Below are 24523 nucleotides of genomic sequence, written 5' to 3'. Positions count from 1 at the left end.
CTGCTTGCCTCTCAGCAGTGCAGAGAACCGCCTCTCTACCAGGGCACATGGGGGTTTCCAGCCACCAAAACAAAGACAGAAACATCCAGAAATAATGAGAAGATGAGAAGAGAGAGAGAGAGAGAGAGAGAGAGAGAAAGAGAGTCAAAAGGAGAAAAAGGAAAGGCTTACCAGTATAATCTAAAGAAAGACTGAATAATGATAAAGTTAATCCTTCTCTCCATCTCTGGAGACCTGACCCATTAAGCTTCTCCCCCACCCACCACCACCCTAACGAGGAGACATGTGGAGACTGCCTCACTAATCTATTCAAAAACACACCAATTTTGGAACTGGAACCATGTGGCCAAGTAGACTGATCACCTCTGACCTTTAAGGTCAAACTTTCACTGGCGCCAGGGCTGTGTAATGAAACACACACACACACCTAAACACAACAGAACATGTCTCTACCATGATAGGCATGTTTAATTAAGCAAGGAGGGAATCCAGACACATCCCTCCCCCCTCCACACACACACAAGTGTGAGCAATTGCATACATGGTATATAGTACAGAGTATTAGCCTTAACTGAAACAAACAAACAAACAAAAATGTGTTGGTGAAAGTACAGACAGCATCAGGCCCATATCGAAACAATTCCCCCAGAATGCCTGCACTAAGACAGGCAGACAAGCCAGTGGGTTTGATTTGATTGGTTAGAATTGTCATTCAGTGCCGTATGGAATTAAATAAATATTAGTGCAGGAATATGGTATAAGGTTGGGGGTCAAATTTTTACGGACAGGAGGTGGGGAGTTTGGTGTGTGTATACACACACACACACACACACACTTCCTCCTAGGCACACAGTGTGAAGCCAATTCACTACAAAAGAGAAAGAGATCTCTATGAGCCAGAGTGTTGGGCCCGGGTGGGGGCCCGTATGGGGGCCGTGGGGTAACCCAGCGTCCTGTGTGACCTCCTCATGAGTCCATTTGTGTTCAGCTGGACTCAAAGCACAAATCGGGGCTGTTTGGTTTTTAACACCATAGGTGTACAGGCACAGTTCTGCACATACGAACGGGGGCACAGAGAGAGTAAGACAGACAGGCGCTGAAACGAGAGTGTGTGTACCGAAAGAGAGAGGGTGTAAGCAGAGTGCGCGTAGGGAGAGTGAGACAGACAGGAAGAGTGAGGTCTGTTTGGCTGACTGGATCCCTGCTCACAGTACAATTGAGCTAATCGCTCGCTAACGTCATACAGTTCTACTGGGTCTCTAATCGGCCAGGGCCACCGAAAAAGTCAGACTGACCACGGCAGTCTGAGTACATTCAGTGTTCAGTGAGGGAGTGGGGGAGCCTTCCTGACATGGACCAGGAAAAGATGGAGAGAGAGAGAGAGAGAGAGAGAGAGAGAGAGAGAGAGAGAGAGAGAGAGAGAGAGAGAGAAGCTGTGAAATGAGCAAGACTTGATGCTTGACCTTGAAGCGTAAACTCAGCTAGCTGTGGAAGAGAACTAGCGGGAGCCAGTAAGTGTGATCCAGTTCATGTGAGGCTAAATCAGTATTCCGGGATGAACCACGGTCAGAGAACATCAGGAGAGTCTCCTTCACGAAACCACCCACCCCGACACAACAGCAAGAACTGCTGAGTGATGACAACCAAAGGGCGCTTAAGTTCAGGAAAACTTGAGGAAAAAGACTGTGCTGCTTGTTGACAGAGAGAGAGAGAGAGAGAGAGAGAGAGGGAGAGACAGAGAGGGAGAGAGGGAGAGAAGATGCACTAAAACTGTAGAAAAGGTGAATATTGACAGAGATGTAGAAACTAAAATACGAAAGAATACATGGGGTGTGTGTGTGTGTGTGTGTGTGTGTGTGTGTGTGTGTGTGTGTGTGTGCGCTCGCGCGCGCGTGTGTGTGTGTGAGGGGGTGATGGCAGTGGGAGTTTGCGGGGCAATGCACAGAGTCACGTGAGATGCAGGCCGGTGAATATTTAACGCTGCAGGCAGCGGCTCACGTTTCAACAGCAAGTGCTGCAGCTGCACGCCTTCTGTCTGGGGAAAAACCCCTCACACACACGCACACACACACACACACACACACACACACACACACACACACACACACACACACACACACACACACAGGCCTGGCCTGCCATGCATCACGTCTTTGCCCTCTAGTGTGGGCTCAAGGTGAACCAACAGTCCCTCTCCCTGGCATTTACAGACTCACGTCCCGCTGAAATGAAGAGCAGTAAGAAAGTTGAGCCCTACTTTCCCCGTTGCAGTCTTAACGCCGCCCCCATGCCCTTCGACACGCCCAACCATGTCCCCCATGGTATCCAAGATTTGCCCACCCATGCAATCTTCAGTACCCTTCTGATGTGAAAGAAAAGACCAGATTCTGATTTAATGTTTGTCAAATTTTTCCTTTTTTTAAATAGAATATTTGTATTGATTTTTGTATATTTCACATAAATAGACAAATAACCATGATAACAATAATTAAACAATTAAACATGTAGCCATCATTTCTCAATCATCGAAAAGAAGTCCAATATCAATTATCTGTTTAAAACTAACTAACTCTGGACACAGAATTAGGAGCATGTTCTCGATATTCTTTTTCTGCAGTTTACCTTTTTCTGCTACTTGTTCGTTTGCTCGTTTGTTGAATTAGCAAAAAAATATTATAATGAATACATGTCATTTTAGCCTGAATTGAACTGCCAACAAAATGCCACGTATTTTCTTTGCTGTTTGCAAATGTTCTTTGCCGCGCAGTTCCAGGCGGGACAGGGCTCTCGTGCAGCTCACGGGACCTCACGCCACTGGCCGCGTGAAAGGAGCCGCCTTCAGCACGCGAAGCAAAAAGCTGAAGTCGCCTCAGCAACAACAACAGCAAAAAAACCGCTCACCAGTCCCACATGTCTACAACCAGTACGATAAAACACTGCAGCCAAAGCTATATCTGCGTATACTTCACTATATTCAGTACGCCTTTATTACAGCTTTTAGTCCTTATACCAAATCTCCATATAGCGACAGACTGCTGGGATTCCCTTCAAAGCCAGCTAACCGAGGCCCATTAAACAAGATCAGTACTCAAAACCCCAGGCCCCTTCCTAAAGATTATCGTTACGGGGTCGTTATGACATCGACGGCTCTCGTGGACCCACTAGGGCGTTTCACTAACTTTCTTTTGCGTCATTTATTAATTTGGCTGACAGAAATAAAATGCACTTGAAACAAGGTGGGTGGAGAGGCGCAACAGGGGCCGTGACATTTAAAATCCGCGAGTGCGACAGTATTTTTGAGCCCATTTTGGCTTAAAACAGCGCTTTTGCTCAACTGCCTCTTCGAGCTGCTCTTAGCACAGAGTGCAAGTCCTCCACTGTGTTTTCACCACTTCAAGCAGGCACATAAATACATGTCCAGTTTCTCAAAAAAACAGCAAAAAGCCCCGAGATCACAGTTGTATCTGAGGCAGAAATCGGGTCATTCGGGAAATCGCAGCCGTTTAAACGTGAACGGCTCTCTCCGATAGGCCTCTCACTTAACTCCGGTCTAATTGGCTTTGCCACAACCCATTTAGTTGGTATGCGGTCCTACAACGTTAGAGTCAGCATTAATCCCATAGAACAGTGTGTTGGCCAGTGTGCTGAGCACTGTTAGGGTTACTGCCATTCATAGCTTTACATATAGCAAACAGGAATCCAAAGGCATGGTGGGAAACGTAGTTTAGACATCTAGAGTAGTAGAGCAGAATTATAGGGACGCGATCATTTCTATGAGCATGGTACACTGCTTTGGCAATGATTATCCCATACCAGTACAAAACTCATTAATAGGACAAGACCGTACTAACTTTTTGTTATATACTAGTTGATATAAAATGTATCTTGAAAACCATGTTTAAAAAAGGGGGGGTGGTGTTTTCTGATTACATTCGCTGAGGTGATATTGCAGAACCTTTCTTAGAGGGTTAGAGAACATGAGGCATCACGCTCAGTCCATGTCACTGCATGTTGTTGCAGCCCGAGTCCTGAATTATTCAGGAAGATGAACCGAAAGGAAGAGGTGGATGTCCCAGCTGCACTCTCTCAGACCAAGGGCCACTCTGACTGCTTTCTGGGGTTATTTTGTTGTTGTGTTGGTAATATCTGCCATTCTCTTTCTGGCCTTTTCCCCTCATATCTGCTCCCCTTGCTTCCCTCTTACTGGGTTGCCTCACCTCCTCTGGTCTGTTGTGCCTCCTCTCATGTTCACACACACAGACAAAGCAGAGGGAATACGCCATTTTTCGGTAGTTTACCTTTTTAGGCTAGTTAGCATGCTGCTCGCATGCGCGGTAGCTAAGAGTGCTCACAGGGAAGTATAATACAGCTATAATACAGCTATTGCCAAGTCTGCCACGGCCAGATTGCGACGGCCTTCTGGCACCGTGACCAAAAACAGCCAAAAGAACGTTGACAGCAATTAGCCCCCCTCTTCACATCCGGCAACAGCAAGCGGAACCTGCCCGTTCATGATTAGCAACAAATAGCCTGCCACTGTACAAGACGCTAATAACCGCTAACATTGTTTAGCTAGCTTAGCTGCTTGCGTGCGGTAAGATTTAAGCCACCTGGTGACTTTATCAAAAACAAAGCTGATGCTAACGATGCAAAGCTCGCGGGCAGCAAAGCGACTCGCCTGCCATATTTCCACAAAGCTCTCACAAATGATGTTTTTCCCCTCTTTGTCTGTTTCATTATTTCGGTGGCCATGTTACCAACAGTCTCACTTTCCCTGCCCTGTTGTTATGGTATCATCATCCTGCAGCGTTAGGCATTAATCATGGGTCTTGTGCACGAGTTAACAACTGTGAACGAGGTCAGAGCAAAATGCCCTGGCAGTCTGTCAAATAAAGCTCAGGACAGGGTGTGAATTCTTTTTTGGCAAGCTTTCCTCCACCTGTAGGGAAATGTGTAGGTGGCTCGTTGGTGGGGGGTGTTTATTTGACCGATGTAGGGCCCCTCAGACACACCGATGGCTGCAGAGGGAAGCATATCACCTGTTCTCTCCTGGACACGTGGTCCAGAGATCCTCCAAAGCAGTAGCGGTCATAAGCACCAAGACCCCTTTCATGTAGAGTGAAATTTCACCTAGAAGCATTAGCATGGCTAGCACAGCATGAAGGCTATTGGTGGAGGGGGAGGGGTGAGGGTGAGTATGATCTTACACGCATAATGGTGCACAGTGCGGTTCCTTGATTAAGGTGCCTGGCGGGGGGAATGCTCGTGTCGGGCCGGCAGCCAGCGCGGGACCTTCAGTCGCTGCTCAGCGGGACGCTTCACGGCACGGCGAGCCTCACACCTAGCACGGAGGCGATGCCAAGATCCCTCTGAAAGGCAGCTCAGCCAGAGGGAGGGGGGCCGGCGGCAAAGACGGCAGGCCAAAAACCAGAAAAACAACACATGCAAACCTTTTGGAGGCGGAGAGCCCAGGGTGGGTGGAGCGTCGGTTGGTATGGTGACGCGGCTGTTACTCCAGCAACCCCTCACACATCTGTAACATGTGCCACAACCCTCCCAAGGGCACCTGTAACGTGTTACTCTAAGCTAACACACGAAGCAGATGTCCGATTCAATACGTGTCGGACACGCTCCTGCACGCGAGACCTAGTTCATATATCTAGTTCATATGCTACTCTATTCTTACTTTCTTTCATTCCGTCCTTCCTTCTTCCTCTGCTCTGCTGATCTCTCCATGTTGTCAGCTCTGCTCGTGTTTTCTATACACTCATCCTTTTCACACCCCCCCCCCCACACTTCCTCAGTTCAGTAACTGTGCATTAAATCACATCATCACTTAACTCGGCAAAACGCAAAGAGCCTCGCGCCATCCTCCGCGTTCTCCGATGTGCCCAATTAGGGTAAAATATGTACTAAACCTTTGCGCATAGTCGCCCGCTCTCGCCGCGCTCTCTCCCTCCGGCTCCCTCCGTCCGCGGGGAACGCAGGATCTATATTTGGCCGGGAGGTGCTTCAACAGAACATCCATTTACCGCGAGCCGCCTTCCCTGTTCCTTGTCCTTGTTTTCGCCCCCCCCCCCCCCCCCCTTTCCCTATGGTCTCGAAATAGTTGGAGCGAAATTCATCCATTTTGCGTCTTAGAAAGAAAGTGAGGGAATTGAGAGAGAGATGGTGGCGAGAAAGAGGAGAGAAGGTGATTTCGGCCCGAAAATGAGGGCCGGGTGTGCGAATTGGGGGGGGGGGGGGGGGGTAGATATTTGTGGCTGTGGGGTAAAAGGGGAGTGGTCGCAGGGGGAGGGGGGGGGCAGATTGATATTCAGGGGGCCCACTCGAATGTTTTCCCGTCAGGAGTCCCGTAGAGAACAGCCGACGCCAGGCGCAAACGCTCTGCCGTCCCAACAGGTCTGGCCCGGGCAGAGCTGCTGTCTGCAGCAAAACCCTCCGCCTCCCGCCAGAGACATCGGGAGAGAAGGTGGGAGAAGGAGGGAGCAATAGGGACGAGAGAGACGGAGAGTGAGGGAGACACAGATAGACAGTGACAGAGAGAGAAAGAGAGAGAGTGGGAAGGACAGAGTGATAGAGAGAGATGGTGAGTGAGAGACATAGATAGATAGTGACACTGAGACACAGAGAGAGAGAGAGAGAGAGAGAGAGAGAGAGAGAGAGAGAGAGAGAGAGAGAGAGAGAGAGAGAGAGAGAAAACCTGGAATAATGCACTTGCTTGGGAAGTGCTTGACCTTCAAAGCTCCTACTTTTTACTGGATTTGATTTTATTTATTTATTTTTCTTTCCAGCTTAGAAGTTAAAAGAGATGAGGCGGGACCTGCCTGACTTCAGCGGGGAGCGCGCTCTCTCCTGCTCCCGAGACACAGGCACTCCCTCACACACGTTTGTCCTGCGCTGAAATATGACATGCGAGATTTGAGGGAGGCAGGAGGGGGGTGTTTGAAATGCTGTAAAACAGACATGATTTCCCAGAGGAAAGCTAAAAAGAGCTCGCTAAATGAGGGAAACGTCTTTTGCAGGTTTGATGATTAACCTTTCCTGACATCTGTTTTAACTTCTGATACGTTCATATATCACTACATTACAAAGTGCCTCTTTTAAAGAAGGAAGCTGTGTTTCTCTTCATCACTACAGAGAGATTAATCAGGTCTCATGGCAAGGCCCAGTCAAAATGTAATGGCCGGAATAGAAATAAATTTTCACTGACTGGATTGCTGTATGGGATCTAGGGGTGTGTGAGCACTAGAAAATGTGTATACATACTGAAACTAAATCAGTTCTCAGTCTGTTCGTCCCACCAACTTAACTCTCCTTTCTGGGGCAAACACAGTTTTTCAAATCTAGGCCTTAGGTATAAACGGGTGTGTTTTTATATGCTCTATGTTTTCTATATTAGGGTACTTAGGATTTTTTTTCCCCTCAATAAAACCATTTTACTTCCACAACGATGCTGTTTCTTCCATCTAGAGGGTATAATATATTGTTTTAACCCCTACTCCAATACATCAATCCCAAAGATTTACAGACGTTCCAGTTTTTTGTTGTCTGAGAAATCCTTGTTTGATTTTTTTTCCAAAAGGGTTGTGGCTTCTCAGGTTCAGCTGAAACATTTTCAGCTTTGTCAGGAGCCATTTGTTGTTGTTTGTTTCTCGCTATCTCCATCACCCAGAAACAGGACCCTGCCGTTGTCCCTTCAAGCCCTTATCTGATAAATGGAATCCTGCGGGGGTTCTGTGTAGCCCAGTGTAGCCCACCGCAGGCCCACGGCGGACAAAACGACCCGTGGCGGAGATTACGGTCCAGGGGGAGCGAGACACGGCTTCTCTTTCCTGTGGCACCAACACGCAGCGTGACCTCCAACCGGTCTGGACCGGGCAGAGATCGGCGGCCCAAAGATGGCCCAAAGCTTTCTGATTCTTTCATATACCTGGGAAACACTGTTCCCAGGCCTGTCAGCAGAGAATAAGGATTTCCTCTACATTAAAAGAAGTCATTCTATGAACACATGTGTGTATCTTGATCTAGATTTCCTGCAAAAAGATATTACCTATAAATAACTCTGCTATGGCCAATGTACAGAAACAAAACTTAAGCGTCTTGATATGATCTGAAAGCATATAAAAAGAATAACCGTAGATTAAGTAAAAACTTAAGCCAACCCTAACGTTACCTTTCTCCATTTTGTTATCTCATATCACGATACATAATACAAAACAAACATCGTCATAACACACGTCTTGAATTCCAATACTTCAGACGGAGGTGTACTGCTACAGAGTAAGTGTCTGTGCTTAACTGGCCCGTTCCCCGGTGTGCTCTCTCAGAACCTGATGAGAGTGGGGGGTTGTGGAGGGGGGGCTGGATTACCTCAGAGCCGCTTTTAGAAACAGGAATAAATCTGATATATGTCTTTTTTTTCTCCAGAAAAAATACCGGTTCCTGGAGTATGAAGAGGACACATTACATAACTTAAATAAGAAATAAGGACCAATGGTGTAGGGCAGGGGTAATCAATTAAATCTTTCCGCGGTCCATTTTTGGCAGATAGCTCAGACCTTAGGTCCGGGTCCGCGGTGGCGAACGAAAGTTGTTGAGCGGGGGGATGGGGGGGGGGTTGGCGAACGAAAGTTGTTGAGCGGGGGAGGGCTAACGAAAGTTGTTGAGCGGGGAGGGGGGGGTGTGGCGAACGAAAGTTGTTGAGCAGGGGGGGGTGGGGGGGCGAACGTAACACTCAAATGGGTTGTGAACGTAACACTCGTCTGAAAATAAATTCTCCGGTTTAAAATAGTCTCCTGTTAAAAATTTTTTTTGGCATTTGGGTCCGTATCCAGTTAATCAGGAATGTGATTGGGTCCGGACAGGACGGCGTTCGGGTCCGGATCCGGACCGCGGTCCGCCCTTTGGTGATACCTGGTGTAGGGGGAATGAAGGAGAGAGAAGGAGAGAGAAAAGAGGGGGAGAGATGGAGAGAGAGCTGGAAAGAAAGAGAGATAGAGGGGGAAGAGAGGGAGAAAGGGAGATATGGAGTGAAAGATGGGGAGAAAGATTGAGACAAGACATGAGAGAGATGGAGAGTGAAATATAGAGGAGAGTGAGAGAGAGAGAGAGAGAGGGAGAGGGAGAGGGGGGGGAGAAGGTATGGGAGTTGGGGAAGAAAGTAAGAGAAAGCAAATGGCAGGGAGGCCTTAAATCAATAAGAGAAACAAAGTGAGAGAGAGAGTAGGAGAGAGAGAGAGAGAGAGAGAGAGAGAGAGAAATGGAGAGATAGATGACAGGTGTCTAAGCTGTTCTGCTCTGTGTGTGTCTGTGCTGGGTCTGTAATTGACACAGACAACATGAATGGCCTGTTTCAGCCCCTGGAGAGAAACACAAAGACAAAAACCCAGAAACTCAGAACCTGGAGAGAAACAGAGCGAGAGAGAGAGAGAGAGAGAAACTGACACGAGTGGAGAGAACTGCAGAGTCCACTCATACGAAACGGCAGTGAGATGGAGAGAGATCCCCGGCCGGTGTGTGAGCGTGCGTTGTGTCAGCAGAGCAGTGTCACAGTTACATAAGCAGACCGACGATCCCGATCAGATGTGGATCAGTCAGCGTTCTGTAGGGGGGGGCGTTTGCTCTACAGACGCCGCGACCCGCGTTGCGTGAACGACTCTGCCACTCAAAACCGAGATCCCGTCGCCGCTCGTGCCGATTAGGGATAACAAGCAGCCGTTTCCCATAACGGCGACAGGCGGGCAAATGACCTCTGGACGAATCACGTCTAGTTGATTTATGGCTGAAAGCGTATCGGACCACAGTCTCCCAATGTAAACCTCGCTGTAATCGAACAACACATCACAACCCTTGTGCAGCGCACATCAATCAGACCATGAATCAGACGGCATGCAGGCGTGACTCGGCCGGCATGCGGGTGCGAATCAGACCCCACGCAGCCGCGAATCAGACCGCTTGCGCGCGAATCAGACCTCATGTCGGCATGAACTAGTCCTCGTGCCTGCGCAAATCAGACTTCGGAACATGTCTGTCTCGTATCAGACACTCCCCAAGTGTGGAGGACCTATGGTCCAATCTCACTTCAACATCCTTAAGAGGCAGCCAGAGGGAGATCATGAATCAGACTGCACAGAGAGAGAGAGAGAAAGAGAGAGACAGAGAGAGAGAGTGAGAGAGAGAGAGCAGAGGGGCTTTACACAGCCGTTGACCTGTGGACAGGCGGTTCTGATCCGACTGTGTCACTGCGGCAGACTGAAAGAGGCTCTGAGAAGAGCTTCCCTGACATGGTCACACAGGCAGAGATTGCGAATACACATGCCTGGGTCTGGCTTTCCATGACGGTAATTACAATCTTGAGAAGGCGGGCACGTACACACACTCACACACACACACACACACAACAGGTGTGTCCAGCGGTATCAAGCCTGCAACAAAACCAGCCTAAGACTGGCATGCTGGTGTGTGTGACGGGTGACTGGCCATTACAGCCGTGTAGTAGCACAGACAGCACAGCCGGTGACGTCCCAGCCGCCTGACAATTGGCCAGAAGTCACATTAAGTGTCGGATACCGAAACGAGCAGACGCGCGTCACCTGGCCGTCGCTAACGCCGCGCTAGCCTCGGGTCCGCCGTCCAGATTTTTACTGCCGGTCATTATCCGACATCACGACGGACCGGCACAGTCGTGGGGAAGGCTGACCACACCCCACGCAGATCGACTGACGTGCGTCCTTCCTGTAAGAGGCTTGCGGGAAGGTTCCAGGAACTTTTTAACCACAATACCTTTTTTTTTTTTTAAATATACACTATAATTAAACTTCCATTGCCCAGCAAAAGCTGCCCGGACTCAAATCAATAACACTATCAGTCTGCTTATATGAAATACTTCTACAGGGGAGTCTGATACTCGGTGCAGGTTCCTGCCTCTGAGTCCGGTGGCCTACATCATCGCTTGCGGTGTCACAGAGAAGTCAGCGCTCCGAGTAAATTGAGTTCTAGCTGAAAGGGAGAGGGGAGAGGAGGCACCAGCACAAAAGCCCGTGGTGCCGTATGAATATTTCATCTGCTGGGGGAGAAGGCGTATGCGTCACAGGGACTGGGGAACGCTCCGCTGCAGGAGCAAACGCCCAGCGCACACACACACACACACACACACACACACACACACACACACACACACACACACACACACACACACACACACACTGCTTACTCAAACACATTTATGCAAACCTGCCTGAAATATCTCTTTCTCACTCTTTCTCTCTCTCTCTCTCTCTTTCTCACACACACACACACACACACACACACACACACACACACACACACACACACACACACACACACTACTCAGCATTCAAATGCCCAGCCTCGCTGACTTCCAAATGAGGAGCGGAGACACGCGGCAAGTAGCCAAACCTAATTGAATTTCATCATTTTCCATTATTTGTTTGCCTTTTTTAATGAAGGCACTTAGCCTTTTTTGGTTGTGTCGCAGCGAGACAGGGGATCCATGCTGCTTTATGAATATTTAACCAGGAGTCCAGCTGGATCGCCCCCCCCGAGTCTCTGGAGTGGTCCGGAGTGCACGGCCGAGGTCTGCAGGGTAAAGTCAGGCGACCGTTACCGAAGACCAGCCACCGGCAGGAACAAATACACTCACATAAGACGCATTTAAAAAAGGGAAAAGACGTGTGACATTACAAAACCAGCTCTGTGGAAAACGCTCGCAATTAGGGCTGGCGGCCATTTCGCATGGAGTGCGGCCCTAACTGACGGGTCCATTAGCGGCTCGGTGGAGGGAAGGGAGTGGGCGGGGCATTGACGGGGAGGCAGTGGGCGGGGCTTAGACAGGGAGGGTGTCGCTGAATCGCTTTGGCCGGAGAAGAAAACCCACGCCACGGTCACCACTCTCTTGTGACCTCTGACCTCTCACTTACTGGGTTCCCAAAGCAGGCAGCGCCAATGGTTTTCCTGGAGGGAAAAACGTAAATCAAGCTTGTAGGCCTCGGCCTGGGTGGGAGGGGCACTTCAAGGCTTTAGAGATTCCCGTGGAAAAACCCCACCCGCAGGAACAGATGTGCTCGTGAAGAGTCTGGGGTGCCTTAAACGCCTTCTATTACCTTTACTACATGCCGTCAGTGATCGGATCAGGACAGATCCCTGATCAGATCCCTCGGGTCACGTTCGGAGGTGATCGGGGGCGGATTCCGACCACATTCGAGACGTGTAAAAGAAATCAGAAGGGTCTAAGCGAAGGACATTTGTCCGCCGTAAGACAGACCACAGAAATCCAAGCTGGGCCTCTTCCTCGCAGCCCCTGATGAAGACTCCTCCACCATCTTGGCTGGTTTCTGCCAATATTTGACAGCACATAATATACTGATGATAACCGATAGAAACAATTATTACAGTTCCTGGGTGGAATCCAAAATGGAGGTACATCCTCTGATTTCTTTCAGGTCAGACAGCAGACACATTTTTATGAAAGGTGTAAAGATGTATTCCGTCTGGACAGTACGGAGTCCATATGTGAAATGTTAGCACGAGGGTTGTAGCAGACAATGGAAAATCTGGATCTGCACCTCAGCCATGCGTGTTAATGGACCCATCAAACCACGATCAAAAAGACAATGAAACGACACCGAGCGGTTCCAACAGCCACGTGTGGGAGCTGCAAATTCCTCTGCAGTCGTGAAGAACGCACTCTACAGTCGGTGGGGGGGCGTTGGGTTTAGTCCCTCTACCAATGCTTCTCTCCATTATGAGAAATGAAACTTTCACCAGCGTTCTGGTTCCCTCCTGCATCTTTGTTGCTCTAACACACGTCCCTGACAGTGAGGCCAAAAACCACTGCTGGTAACAAACCCAAAACGCTTGCACTGTCCCTCTCTCGCGGATGCTGCGAGTATTAGCGATTTCAATCGCTGGGATTTATCAAAGGCCAATGACTGGTCCTGCGAGGACCCCCTGGCGAGCTGCCCCACACCTGTCGGGCCGCACGGGGGCTTTGACGTGGGCGAAAGCGTCTGTTGCTGGGGCTACTCGGCCCTGGGGACGGCTGTGGCGTGCGGTACGTACGAGCATCTGACAAGGGTGCGGAGCGCCCTCATGGCAAGCTTGTGGGGATGAGTGATCGCAGGGATGAGTGTGCAGGGGGAGGGGGAGGGGGGCGGGGCTGGGGGGGCGAGGGAGGGGAGGGGGCGGGGCTGGGGAGGGGGCGGGGCTGGGGAGGGGTGATGCTTGCCGACAGGCAGTAACATTAAACCGCGTGGAGGAGTGCTGACATCAGGTGTTCAGGTGTTTTTCAGTGCCGTGTGCAAATGAAAATATACAGAAATGCAACGCAAGTGGATGGGGGATGGTGTAAAGAAGATAACATCCAGGATAAACAAATGGGTGGGCACACACACACACACACACCCCCACACACACACAAACACTCTCACTCAATCATACAGTAGATCTCATCAATATATCAATATTTACCCATGATAATGCAATCAGACACACACACACACACACACACACACACACACACACACACACACACACACACACACACAAACTCATGCAATGTTCTGGGTCACCACCAGGCAGGATTCAGCCGAATGTCATTTGCACCTTAAAGAAGCGTTTAGAAACATTCCACAGCAGATTTCGCAGAAGCCAATCTGAACCGGTCGCTGATTGTAAACACACACCCGCAAAGGAGCAAGTTTCCCTGGCCAAAATAAAACAGACGTAACACCACTGACAGAGACTAAGACGTGTTCAAAAGCTCCCCGACACTGTCTCAAATGAGGATTTATGGCAGTAATAATTCCTGCAGTTCCTCCAACCCAAGCATAAAGAACAGCTGACACTGCTCGCTAGGGGCTGAATGTGTTAGAATGATGTCATGGTGCCATGTGGCAGGTGATAAGACGTCATGGAGCCCAGTGAATGAAACATCCATGCGGCGTTCATGACGCTCATCGGTACACCGATAAGACCGGGACGTGCGCGGCATAAGTTAAACAACGGCCGTTCGGTAAAGAGTTCTGATGTTGTCCGGACAGAGAAGCTGGCGAGTCTCCAACACGTCTATTCTGCAGTCACACCAAAGATCTACGCGCACGCACGTGCGCACAAGCGCGCGCTCGCAGACTGCGCACCAAAATGCCACCGACGCTCGCGCACCGTCATTAGCTCATCAGTCGGTCCCCCCGCCCTGCCCATTACCAACCGACACGAAGCCACTCTGCACACATTAGTGAAAATGCCTCCGGAGGAAAAAAAAGGGCTTAGTCTGGCTTCCCCTCCTGCATTTACGACGACCCGCTTTATCGTTCCTCGAACCGCTCGCCGAACCCCTCTTATTTTAAACCGCCGCGCGCCGCTGGAGAGCGATGGATTTCCGCGCGCGCACGCGGTGTAAAGGACGGAAGGGGGTCGCGAAGGAAATTGCGCTGATTGCCCCTCAAATTGCACTCAAAATTACTCTCAAAATCAGATCCTGCACGCGAGCCAAGAAAAGAAGGAGAGGTGCGCGTGAGATGTGAGGGGCCTGCTCTCGAGCTCAGCGTGCGGCGCGAGCGCGGCCTTGACATGCGGGTGAATAAAGATTGGGAGGCGGGATTTATCAGAGGAGGATGAGGAGGAGGAGGAAGGGGGAGGGGGGAGGAGGCCTTCAGCTCAGCTAAACGAGGCAAAGAGAAAAGGTGCAGTGATGGAGGATATGGCTGGATTCACCTTACAAGTGAAACCTGGGAAAACTGAAGAGTAATGTGCACACACACACACACACACACACACACACACACTAAACCGTCTGCTGTAGAAGTCTGGCTTTAAAGTGAGAGTCAGAAAAAAACAGAGCAGGTGCTTTGAAGAAAGTTACGTCTAAATACCTCGCATCCTGATGTAGACACCCCTCCTTACCAGCGGGGGAAGAGCCCAGAATGAATAGGTGTGATTCACCGGTGCCTTAAGCTATTTTCACCACACACACACACACACACACACACACACACACACACACACACACACACTTACAGACACGCACTGCTGCAGCTCACTCAGGAAAAGCAGCAGTCAGCATCGACCTTACAGGCGTATCATCTGCAGTGTTGAATACACAGCTAGTTCATATCATCCTCAAACTACCCAGGCTGAAAGCTCGTCTGTGCCATGACCCTCACGCTCAACGCTTGGTCACAAACAACAGAGCATGGCGTCCAATCAAACCCCATCGGACACTAGGGAGGAAGACACAAGCCTGTCTTACACCTCAAACCAAACATCGACCGGTCGTGCTCAGACCATAACCCACCCTGGGGCCTAATCAGCCATGCTCTCAGCCTACCAGTCGGCCTGCAAACGCCTTACAGGCCGACGGGCTGGACCAGGGGCGGCCGAGGGAACCCGGGTGAGCCGTGAGGGGGGCGGGGGAGGGGGGCGGGGTTATCACTCACGCTGGCAGTGGTCCTTGCTCTCCTCGAAGCCCGGCTTGCAGGCGCACCGTCCGATGGGCACCAGCCAGCCTCCGTCTGCGCTGCAGTACATCCGCGGGGCCTCCACCTCCTCCGAGTCGTCCACGCACGCGCCGTGAACCTCCACCAGCGCCGAGTCCCCACCCGTCACCGTGTCGGGGAAGCGCGCCAGGTTGAGCACGGCGGCGGGGCAGCGCTTGTAGAAGACCCGCACGCTCACCAGCGCGATGCAGGCGCCCACGTCCTGGAAGGCCAGGTAGAAGCCCTTCTTACTGAGGTTCCCGATGTCACGCACCTCCGTGTTGAGCTTCATGACGCGGTCGCCCACGTCCGTCTGGGTGAAGCTCTCGTCGGCCGCGATGGTGTCGATCTTCACGTACTGGCTCTCCTTGATGAACCACAGGCTGGGGTTGTTGGACTCGTAGTAGTACATGTTGAAGGTCTCCTTGCAGGTGCCCGGCACGCCCGGCAGGCTGTTGCAGTCGCGCAGCGTGAACTTGATCTCCACGTAGACGCGCTGGGCGCCGTCGCGGGCGATGTGGCGCGTACGGAGCCAGTTGTTCTGGTTGGCCTCCATCACGTTACACACCTGGTAGGAGCGCATGGGCGTGTTCCTCTCGTCCATCACGCTGATCTCCTCCCACTGCGGGGGAAAAGAGGCGGGAGTTAGGGAAGAGGGCTACCGATTGGCCAACTTGGGTGTTCGTCTCCTGTTTCTACCTATAGGTTTTTCCTCTTACATATTGACCACGATTGCTCAACACTACTGTGCCTAAGCCAAAACCCAAATCCTAACCTTTATGTCAGCAGCCAACATGAAAATAAGGTTTTAATACATGAAAGCTGCATTAATCCTCATGGGAACCAGTGATGTCCCCAAAATGTCAGAGTTTTCCTAATATTATGGAGACATGTGGTCCTTTCAAAGAGAGTAAAACTGTGGTTTTCTGTAAGTGTGAAGAGGTCGCAGTGTGTGTATGCATGTGTATTTATGTGTGTGTGTGTGTGTGTGTGTGTGTGCGCATGTTAGTGTGCCAGTCTATGTAAGTCGGTTATGGTTGAATTGTGTGTGTGTGTGTGTGTGTGTGTGTGTGCGCGTGTGTTCGTGCGTGTGAATATGGGTCGTTGTGTGTATGTGGGGGTGGTTGTGCGTGACCGTGTGTGTACGTGCATGCATGGTTAATATTAAGTAAGACAGAGACTTTATTGCCCATCATCTTGGACCATCTGTTTCCACTTGTGATGTTTCTGTAATTGAGGACACTTCTCGCATGAGTAAGAAAGGACTTCTGTGCCTTAAAGAGAGAGGAAATAAAGTAGTCAGGCAGTGGGCCTGCTGCAATCCCTCAAACAGGCCGTTTCCAAAAAGACTGCAGAGTGGAGATGGTCTCACGGACACCGTCTCACAAACACCGTCTCACAGACCACCGTCTTACGGACCACCGTCTCACGGACCGTCTCAGCTGAGAGCCGAAGGGAGCTATTTCAGGCTCCTTCTGAGCTCTTGAGGAGTGAGTATTCACTGGTTCCACATGAAGCTCTGAGCACACAGGAAACCCCTCAGACCTTCTCCTCAAAAGACCCCCCCCCCCTTCCTAAACCACCCCCTCCATATCCCCCCGAACCAGATGCAAAACGCCCGTGACTGTTGCCGTGGAAGCGGTAAAAGCTCAGTCCTGAACCTGCATTCAGTACAGGATTCAGAACCACTACTGCAACAGCAACAAACTCAAGGACACATCTGCACTCGTGATGTAAATAAGTAGCGTACAGTGTGGCGTTAGCAATTAGCCCAGGGAGAACCAAACCAACTGCTAATTTCTTCCTGGATCATTTATTAGGAAAGACAGCAACCCAGTTTCTGGCTAACAGCTTGGCACAGTTTTGAGGTGACACGATAAGAATTCGGCGGGCTTTAAAAGGCAAATCGGGCTTTTTACCGCAGGGGCACATTTTGGGAAGCACCTAGCACGAGGAGAAAGGAAGAGGTCTGGGACAGATCAGCTCTCTCCATCAGGGCCAGAGAACGTTCCAGAAGCCTCCGGTTGACTAAAGGGTGGCGGCTGCAACCTGCCATGATGTCACCAGCTCCGACGAGTCGACTGAATCAACATCCCGTTGCCAATGGCGCAGATTTTAAAAATGAACTGAAGCATGAGGACCAATTACAAGTACTTTAAACAGAGCCATGTGCGTGTGTGTGTGTGCGTGCGTGTGGAGCACTGTACCTTGTACAGCCGCACACGGACATCGCAGATCAAAGCCACATGGCCATGGAAGGAGCGAGAGAAAACCTCCGGTTTTGCCCTGACGTGCAGTAATTATGACATCCAGGGAAATATTTACGCTGCGATAAAGGCAGGTTTACGCGTAGCTGTGGATTTATTTTCGAAATATAACCCAACACTAAACTCCACCAGTTTTATTCCGTCTGAGAGCCTTTTTTGACACCCCGATGGAACCCGTGGAGGTGGAATGTATTTAAGACTGCAGGAACGGTCTCAAAACATTTTTTAAGGGGTCTATGGTGAACATATATAACACACATAACGTGATCATATCCACGCCATGCCAGTTTCCATGTCATATGAACCCACTCTTTGAATATAAACAACATGCAATTACCATAATAGTCAGCAGACTGCCACCCACAAAAACACATTCACACACACGTACACGGGTGGAGTGTTTCGAGTTCAGTATTGAGAAAAACCCAAGTAGAATATTTTTTAAATTACTTGTTTTTTTGGGGGGACCATGGCCAGTGATGTTACGTTGACACCGTTTCACATCAAACAGGCTTATTTTACCAGGAGTTAGGCGTTTTGTCTGTTCACCCTCAAACCTAGCCTGTTTTGGCAGAGAGGACCTTCCTTTTTGTATTGTATCTACTGTACATCTGACAAGGACTGAGATATTTGCATAGCCTCTAAGTTATCTCTGTCATCTACTAGTTATTACAGAATTTCCTGAAGGACACTGATATTAACACTTCATGAACACTGACATTCAGTTCACTCCCTTATCTGCTCCTCAGTTAGAACTTCTCTCCTTCTCCCCGTCTCTCTCTCTCTCTCTCTCTCTCTCTCCACTACCCATAGATCCAGTCTACTGTACCTCCTCTCCTGATAAGGAGAACACCAATCTCATATATATGATTGGTGTTCTCCTTATCAGGAGTATATGTTTTCTTATTCTTACCCAATTGTGTTAAGACACATCTTTATTCTGTACTTAACTACACATATTATCACTAAACTTCGTAACTCTTTCCTGACACCCGTGTGTTGTGAATCTGTTCTCCTGGTACCAGCTACAGAACTCTGAGGGCTGAACAAATTTATAAACCTGATTATGAACCCTGATGGTTTTGATGGGAAAAAAAACACATTAACATTAGCGCTAAAAATTAAACCTTTGTGTATAAAATGTTTTGGATAAAAAAAATTGTATAAAACATAAGCGTCTGTCAACTTCCCCTCGCGCGCTGTGTGCGCTGTGTGAGGAGGGCGCGAGCGCAACCCCTCGCGTCACCCGCGCTTCCGCTGGCAGCGGCTGCAACGTGCGCGTGCCGGCGGCAGCAGGTGCACGCTGCCTGTGTAAACTGTCAGGCAGCGTGCAAAGCAACGATCGTTGTGTCATTATCTGTAAGACACGTTCAAACCTCGTTACAGCGTCTGGAGTGAAGGCGGCGGTATGTTAGCATCTAAACGTACTCTGGCCTTGGTGAGGACTATTTCTTTCATCGTTTCTTTCATAATATTGACGCAATGCGAACGTAACTACGTCGTAACTGATCAAACTAAATAAACAAACAGCTTAGGCGCATCAGTGACGTTTGTCCTGCAGAACATTTCAAAACAATTTCAAATGTTTAGATGTGTAATTATGTGTAATTTTGACAACACTACCCCCTCAACCACAGCCCCGTCAGCCTTCCGACAGTAACATCTATTTCCAAATGTTCTTCCAATGCTACTTCCAACGAACAGAAACACACATGCAACGAGTTTTACCGCCTCAACAGAAACACGGATCCCCCCCCCCCCCTCCCCACCCTCTTCCCACTGCGTGTGGTGGCTGTAAAGCAAGGCAGGTTCGTCCAATCACGACTCCTGTCTGCCCCCCTCACCCACTTCACTCCGATCCCACCATCATCTGGTAGTTTAAGACACTTATGCGTGTAATTGACCTCAAATGCCCAACAGAACATTTGGTGGTGGGGGGAGATTACTTTTGAAAGACACATCATTATGTTTGCCCGTTTTCTATCATCCTACGAAACCATGTCTGCTATGTTTCAGACACACACACAGACACACACACACACACACACACACACACACACACACACACACAGTGAACCAATATTGGACCAAGTCTCTTCATTCAAACCTGAACATCTGGCTGTGGGCTGATGATATTAACTTTGACCCGTCAGGGCCGAGCAGCAGACGATTGAGTCAGCAAGGTAAACACCCATCAAAGCCGAGCGCGGGGACCCATGGGTAATGACCCGCCTCGCCTCCAAGCCTTCCAAACGCAGTGCCACCGCTACTACCACAGGTCACGGGGTCAGGGCGCTAATCCCCATATGCATGCGACCCAAACGTTGGCAGTGAGGCCCCTGTGGGCCCCTGTAACCTCCGCACCTTTAAACAATCACCACACTGGGAAACAGGAGGACCGGTCTGCTCGTGCTATGAGCTGAGCCACTGGATACGCCAACCTGAACGTGAACGTTCATCACGGGGTAAGGTAAGAGCACCCGCACCTGCTTGGGACCACACGGTACTAGTCTGACAATACAAACCTTCACTCGGATGAACCCCAACCATCGGGCCCTTGTTTACTTGAGGAGGCCAGACTGTGGTCAGTGAAGTTTGTTCATCTACCTCCACTTCCGTAGTCTCACAAAGATAAAGGGGTGATACGACGTGGTCGCTTGTGCTGGGTCAAGGAGGTCTAGGTCTGGGGGCAGAGGGGTTTTGGAGAGCCGCAGAGGATGTGGGGCAAAGCTGGTGGACTAAGAAGGAAGTAAATACCACAACTCTGTGCTTCCTTTTGCTATATTTTCTAACAATACAGTTAGAACTCTCTACAAAAGTACTCATTTAAAATATAAATTGGAATATTTCAATGAAAAGTGGTAAGTTATTATAAACATCAGATATGGCATTTATATGTTAATGTTCCTTATTCAGTGCTGCTGACCGAGGGAAACTGAATATGTCGTGAATATCCCATTTCATTTTAATCTGCTACAGCGGCGCTACCTCTGACCATCCCTCTAAGAGAGCGGGATCGTGCGGGATCAGCTCGGCTTGGCGAAGACCGATCCCAGTCACCCCTCCCCCTCAGACCTCAGTAATCTCTGTTCTCCCCGGCTATCTTGATGTTAAATCTCATGCGTGTACATGGAGAGAGCTTCCTGGGGGGGGCGATGTAAACGCTAAACCCCGCTTATCCGCGGCTCCCCGTCGTGCGGGCGACAGCGCGGCTCCGCGAGACCGGTGTAAACGCAGATGTGAGAGCACGCGGGGCAGACTCAACCACGCCACTCGCTAAATGTCACCGCGCGCCTCCTGGTTTGTCTGGGAAATGAGTTCCCATCCAAGGATCAGCCAGTTGCGTAACGTAACGTGGCGTTATGTAAGACCAACGTTGGTGGGTCGCGCCGATTGTCAAACCGTTTCCAGTGGCGCAGAACCGTCAAGTTTTGCCAGCGTCCTCGGACTTGGCCGCCACAAGATCGGTCTTGAGTGCTAGTGTGTGTTTTTGCGAGATCTATGAGTGTGGGGATCTGATCTTGCCTACGATGGTTCAATTAAATCACTAAATTGTTTTATCAATCACTAAATTGTTTTATCAATAAATCATTAAATTGTTTTTAGGCCTCTCTCTCTCTCTCTCTCTCTCTCTCTCTCTCTCTCTTCCAATAGGCATGCCATTTTGCCACACTGGATTCTATTCCTAATCTATGGGCTCTTAATCTCGGTTTCCTCCTCGAAAAAGAACAGCTCAAAGCTGGAAAACAACATGAAAATGTGGCGTCCGTAGAAAGCACGTCACCTTTACTGTATTTCCCACAGGCACACACACACAACACAAGCTGGAGAACTCGCCGCTCATAAATATTCATGAGCAGGTGGAGCTGGACGTCCCACTGCTTCTGAACGGACGGGATGCATTTTCTGCTGCGTTTATGCATGGAAAAAAATAAAAAAAACAAAACAACAGGCCAGTGTCGTACAAAAGGCTGAAACGGTTGTCTGGGGCCAGAGGAAGAGAGTCATTTAGTCTTAACGACGTGCAATTCAGGTTTCCTGCTTGGCTGAGGAGAAGGGACTCCGACAGAAATACTGATGTGAACATGTGGATGGAGAACTGGTTGAGGTCAGCGTGACTCTGTGGGCCAAACCTCTGACTCAACTGGATTCCCAGACAGGCTAGCGTTAGCCGCGGGCTAGGTGTTAGGCCGCGCTCGTGGCCGCGCATGGTCGTTACCTACCCCTTCTGGTGGATAAGCTTCCCAGCCAAGGTCTCCCAGAGCAGACATCGAGTCCAGCAGCGTAACTAGAGACAGAGACAGGCAGAGAGAGAGAGAGAGAGACAGAGAGAGAAAGATTGACTTGGTTTATCTTAGACATCCTCGGGACACTCAGTTGTTCTAAACATCGGAATTTCCGATTTTTTTGGCTCACGTTAAATTACTGGCCAATGGTGGCCAATCAGGGCTCTAGACCGCAGCTGATTGGTCCTGGGGAGCGACAGAACCCGTCCCCTGCCTAACACGGCACACGGCGCGTGTGGGCACTGTCCCCAAGGCACACGTGACACAACTGAGGGTCACGTAAGGACGTGCGTGCAGGGAGGAGACGGAGACGGAGGACAGCGTGTCTTTGTCTGAAGAGGGTTTAGAGGCAGGAGGTTCGGCTCTTCTCGCTTGTCCTGGGGTTTCTGCAGTCTGCGCTCTGTTCCAGGCTAATGAAGGTCTCAGCACCACTAGACTTTAATTTTTAATTATGGCCCATCTGCAGATGCTTCAGAATCAGACCCGGAGCAAAACACACACTGCACTGCAGGTCTGGCTGCGGCTACAGCCCTCACACACACACACACACACACACACACACACACACACACACACACACACACACAAACACATACACGCATACACATACAGTACACACAGGCACACTCGCATGCATGCGCACACGTGTGCAAACCCACACACACTCAAACACACATGAACGCATACACATACATGTGAACACATGGCCATGGGCACACAGACAAACACACACACACACACACACAAACAAATGCTCGGTACATACGTTTTTGAAAAGCATGTGATTGGGAAAATCATAATGCTTTGCAGGTGAACACACACACACACAAACACACACACACGTCCAGTCTGCAGTCTGGAGTTCTGAAGTTCTGTCGTGTGGATATGGTGGGACTGGCCTTGCGTTTGTCCACCAGACAAGCGTCTTCTCTGGGTTATCACTACGACTTCAGTGTTAGCGCACACACATATACATGTGCACACACACTTCAGGAAATGACCTGCAGAAGTACTGAGAAACACTGCTGAGCTCAGCCGTTCCTCTCTTTAACCTTCTCAGGATTGGATGTCTGGACGTAATGATGTATTTGTGTTAAGTGTTTTACTGTAATGTCGGGTCAGATCGATGCGGGACGCCAGCGCTTAGTGTTCTATAGGTGACAGGATAGAGAGAGTGAGACATGACGGGAATATGACGGACTGGAATACCAGGAACGTGAGAACGAACCAGGAACGTGAGAATTACAAGGGACGTGAGAACGAACCAGGAACGTGAGAACGAACCAGGAACGTGAGAATTACAAGGGACGTGAGAACGAACAAAGCAGAAATGAAGACTAGAGAGCACAGAACAACGACATTTACTACGGGATATACTGTGGAACTGAAGGAATGTGTGTGTGTGCGTGTGTGTGTGTGTGGTGCAGTGGTTTGATTTATAATGACAGCGGTCTGTTTGTAAAAGATTAATGAGTGGTGAATCATGTTTCATAAACAGTTTCCTTCTTGGCGTCCACAGTTCTATACCTTGTGAGCTGGAGACAAATCCCGGAGGTTGAGATCCGGTCCGGCCCGGAGCCCAAACAGTCACAGCAACAGTGAACGCATAGACAAGTGTTCAGCCATGTTTACAGAACGCACACGCGTATGTTTGTGTGTGTATTTGTGTGGGTGGTGGGTGTGTAGGTGGGGGGTGTATTTGTGTGTGTGTGTGTTATGCAGAATTCATTGTCCATCCTGTGAACTGAGTCAGTAACTGAGTTACTGTGTGCAATACAATCTGACTGTCAAACACAAGAGTTACCTTAAGCTGTTCACACCAGTGGAATGACAAGGGTGATGGTTCTGGTCTCATGGTCTCCAGCTCCAAAACTAATCCTGACCTTCAGCTGTACAACTGAATTCAGTCTTGGAGTGATACAACTGACCAGACACAGGTGGAGAGACACAGGTGGAGAGACACAGGCGGAGAGACACAGGCGGAGAGACACAGATGGAGAGACACAGGTGGAGAGACACAGGTGGAGAGACACAGGTGGAGAGACACAGGTAGAGAGACACAGATGGAGAGACACAGGTGGAGAGACACAGGCGGAGAGACACAGGCGGAGAGACACAGGCGGAGAGACACAGGCGGAGAGACACAGGCGGAGAGACACAGGTGGAGAGACACAGGCGGAGAGACACAGATGGAGAGACACAGGTGGAGAGACACAGGCGGAGAGACACAGGCGGAGAGACACAGGCGGAGAGACACAGGTGGAGAGACACAGGTGGAGAGACACAGGCGGAGAGACACAGGCGGAGAGACACAGGTGGAGAGACACAGGTGGAGAGACACAGATGGAGAGACACAGGCGGAGAGACACAGGCGGAGTGGTTTAACTGCAGCCTTTGGCAGAATCTTAGCCTAACACACTTCCTGCGTGCTACCACCCCAGACACGAAGGTCCAGGAACGTCCTTGCGGTCAT

At 49.9% G+C, this 24523-nt stretch overlaps 1 protein-coding gene across 1 annotated transcript in view; it reads right to left on the bottom strand.

Moving 5' to 3' along the window:
• The window catches only part of epha4b (eph receptor A4b), a 90292-nt gene that overhangs the window by 56328 nt on the left and 9441 nt on the right, over window positions 1-24523 (bottom strand). The window contains exons 2-3 of the mRNA XM_076972426.1: window positions 21988-22052; window positions 15459-16119 (exon numbers count right to left, since the gene is read on the bottom strand). Coding sequence (XP_076828541.1) covers window positions 15459-16119; window positions 21988-22052 — 726 coding nt within the window. The remainder of the gene's footprint in view (window positions 1-15458; window positions 16120-21987; window positions 22053-24523) is intronic.

This window comes from Brachyhypopomus gauderio, chromosome 14, assembly GCF_052324685.1.
Source record: "Brachyhypopomus gauderio isolate BG-103 chromosome 14, BGAUD_0.2, whole genome shotgun sequence".
NCBI classification, from domain to species: Eukaryota; Metazoa; Chordata; class Actinopteri; order Gymnotiformes; family Hypopomidae; genus Brachyhypopomus; species Brachyhypopomus gauderio.
Note: the sequence above shows the minus strand (reverse complement) of the source record. Positions and strands in the feature narration are given on the sequence as shown.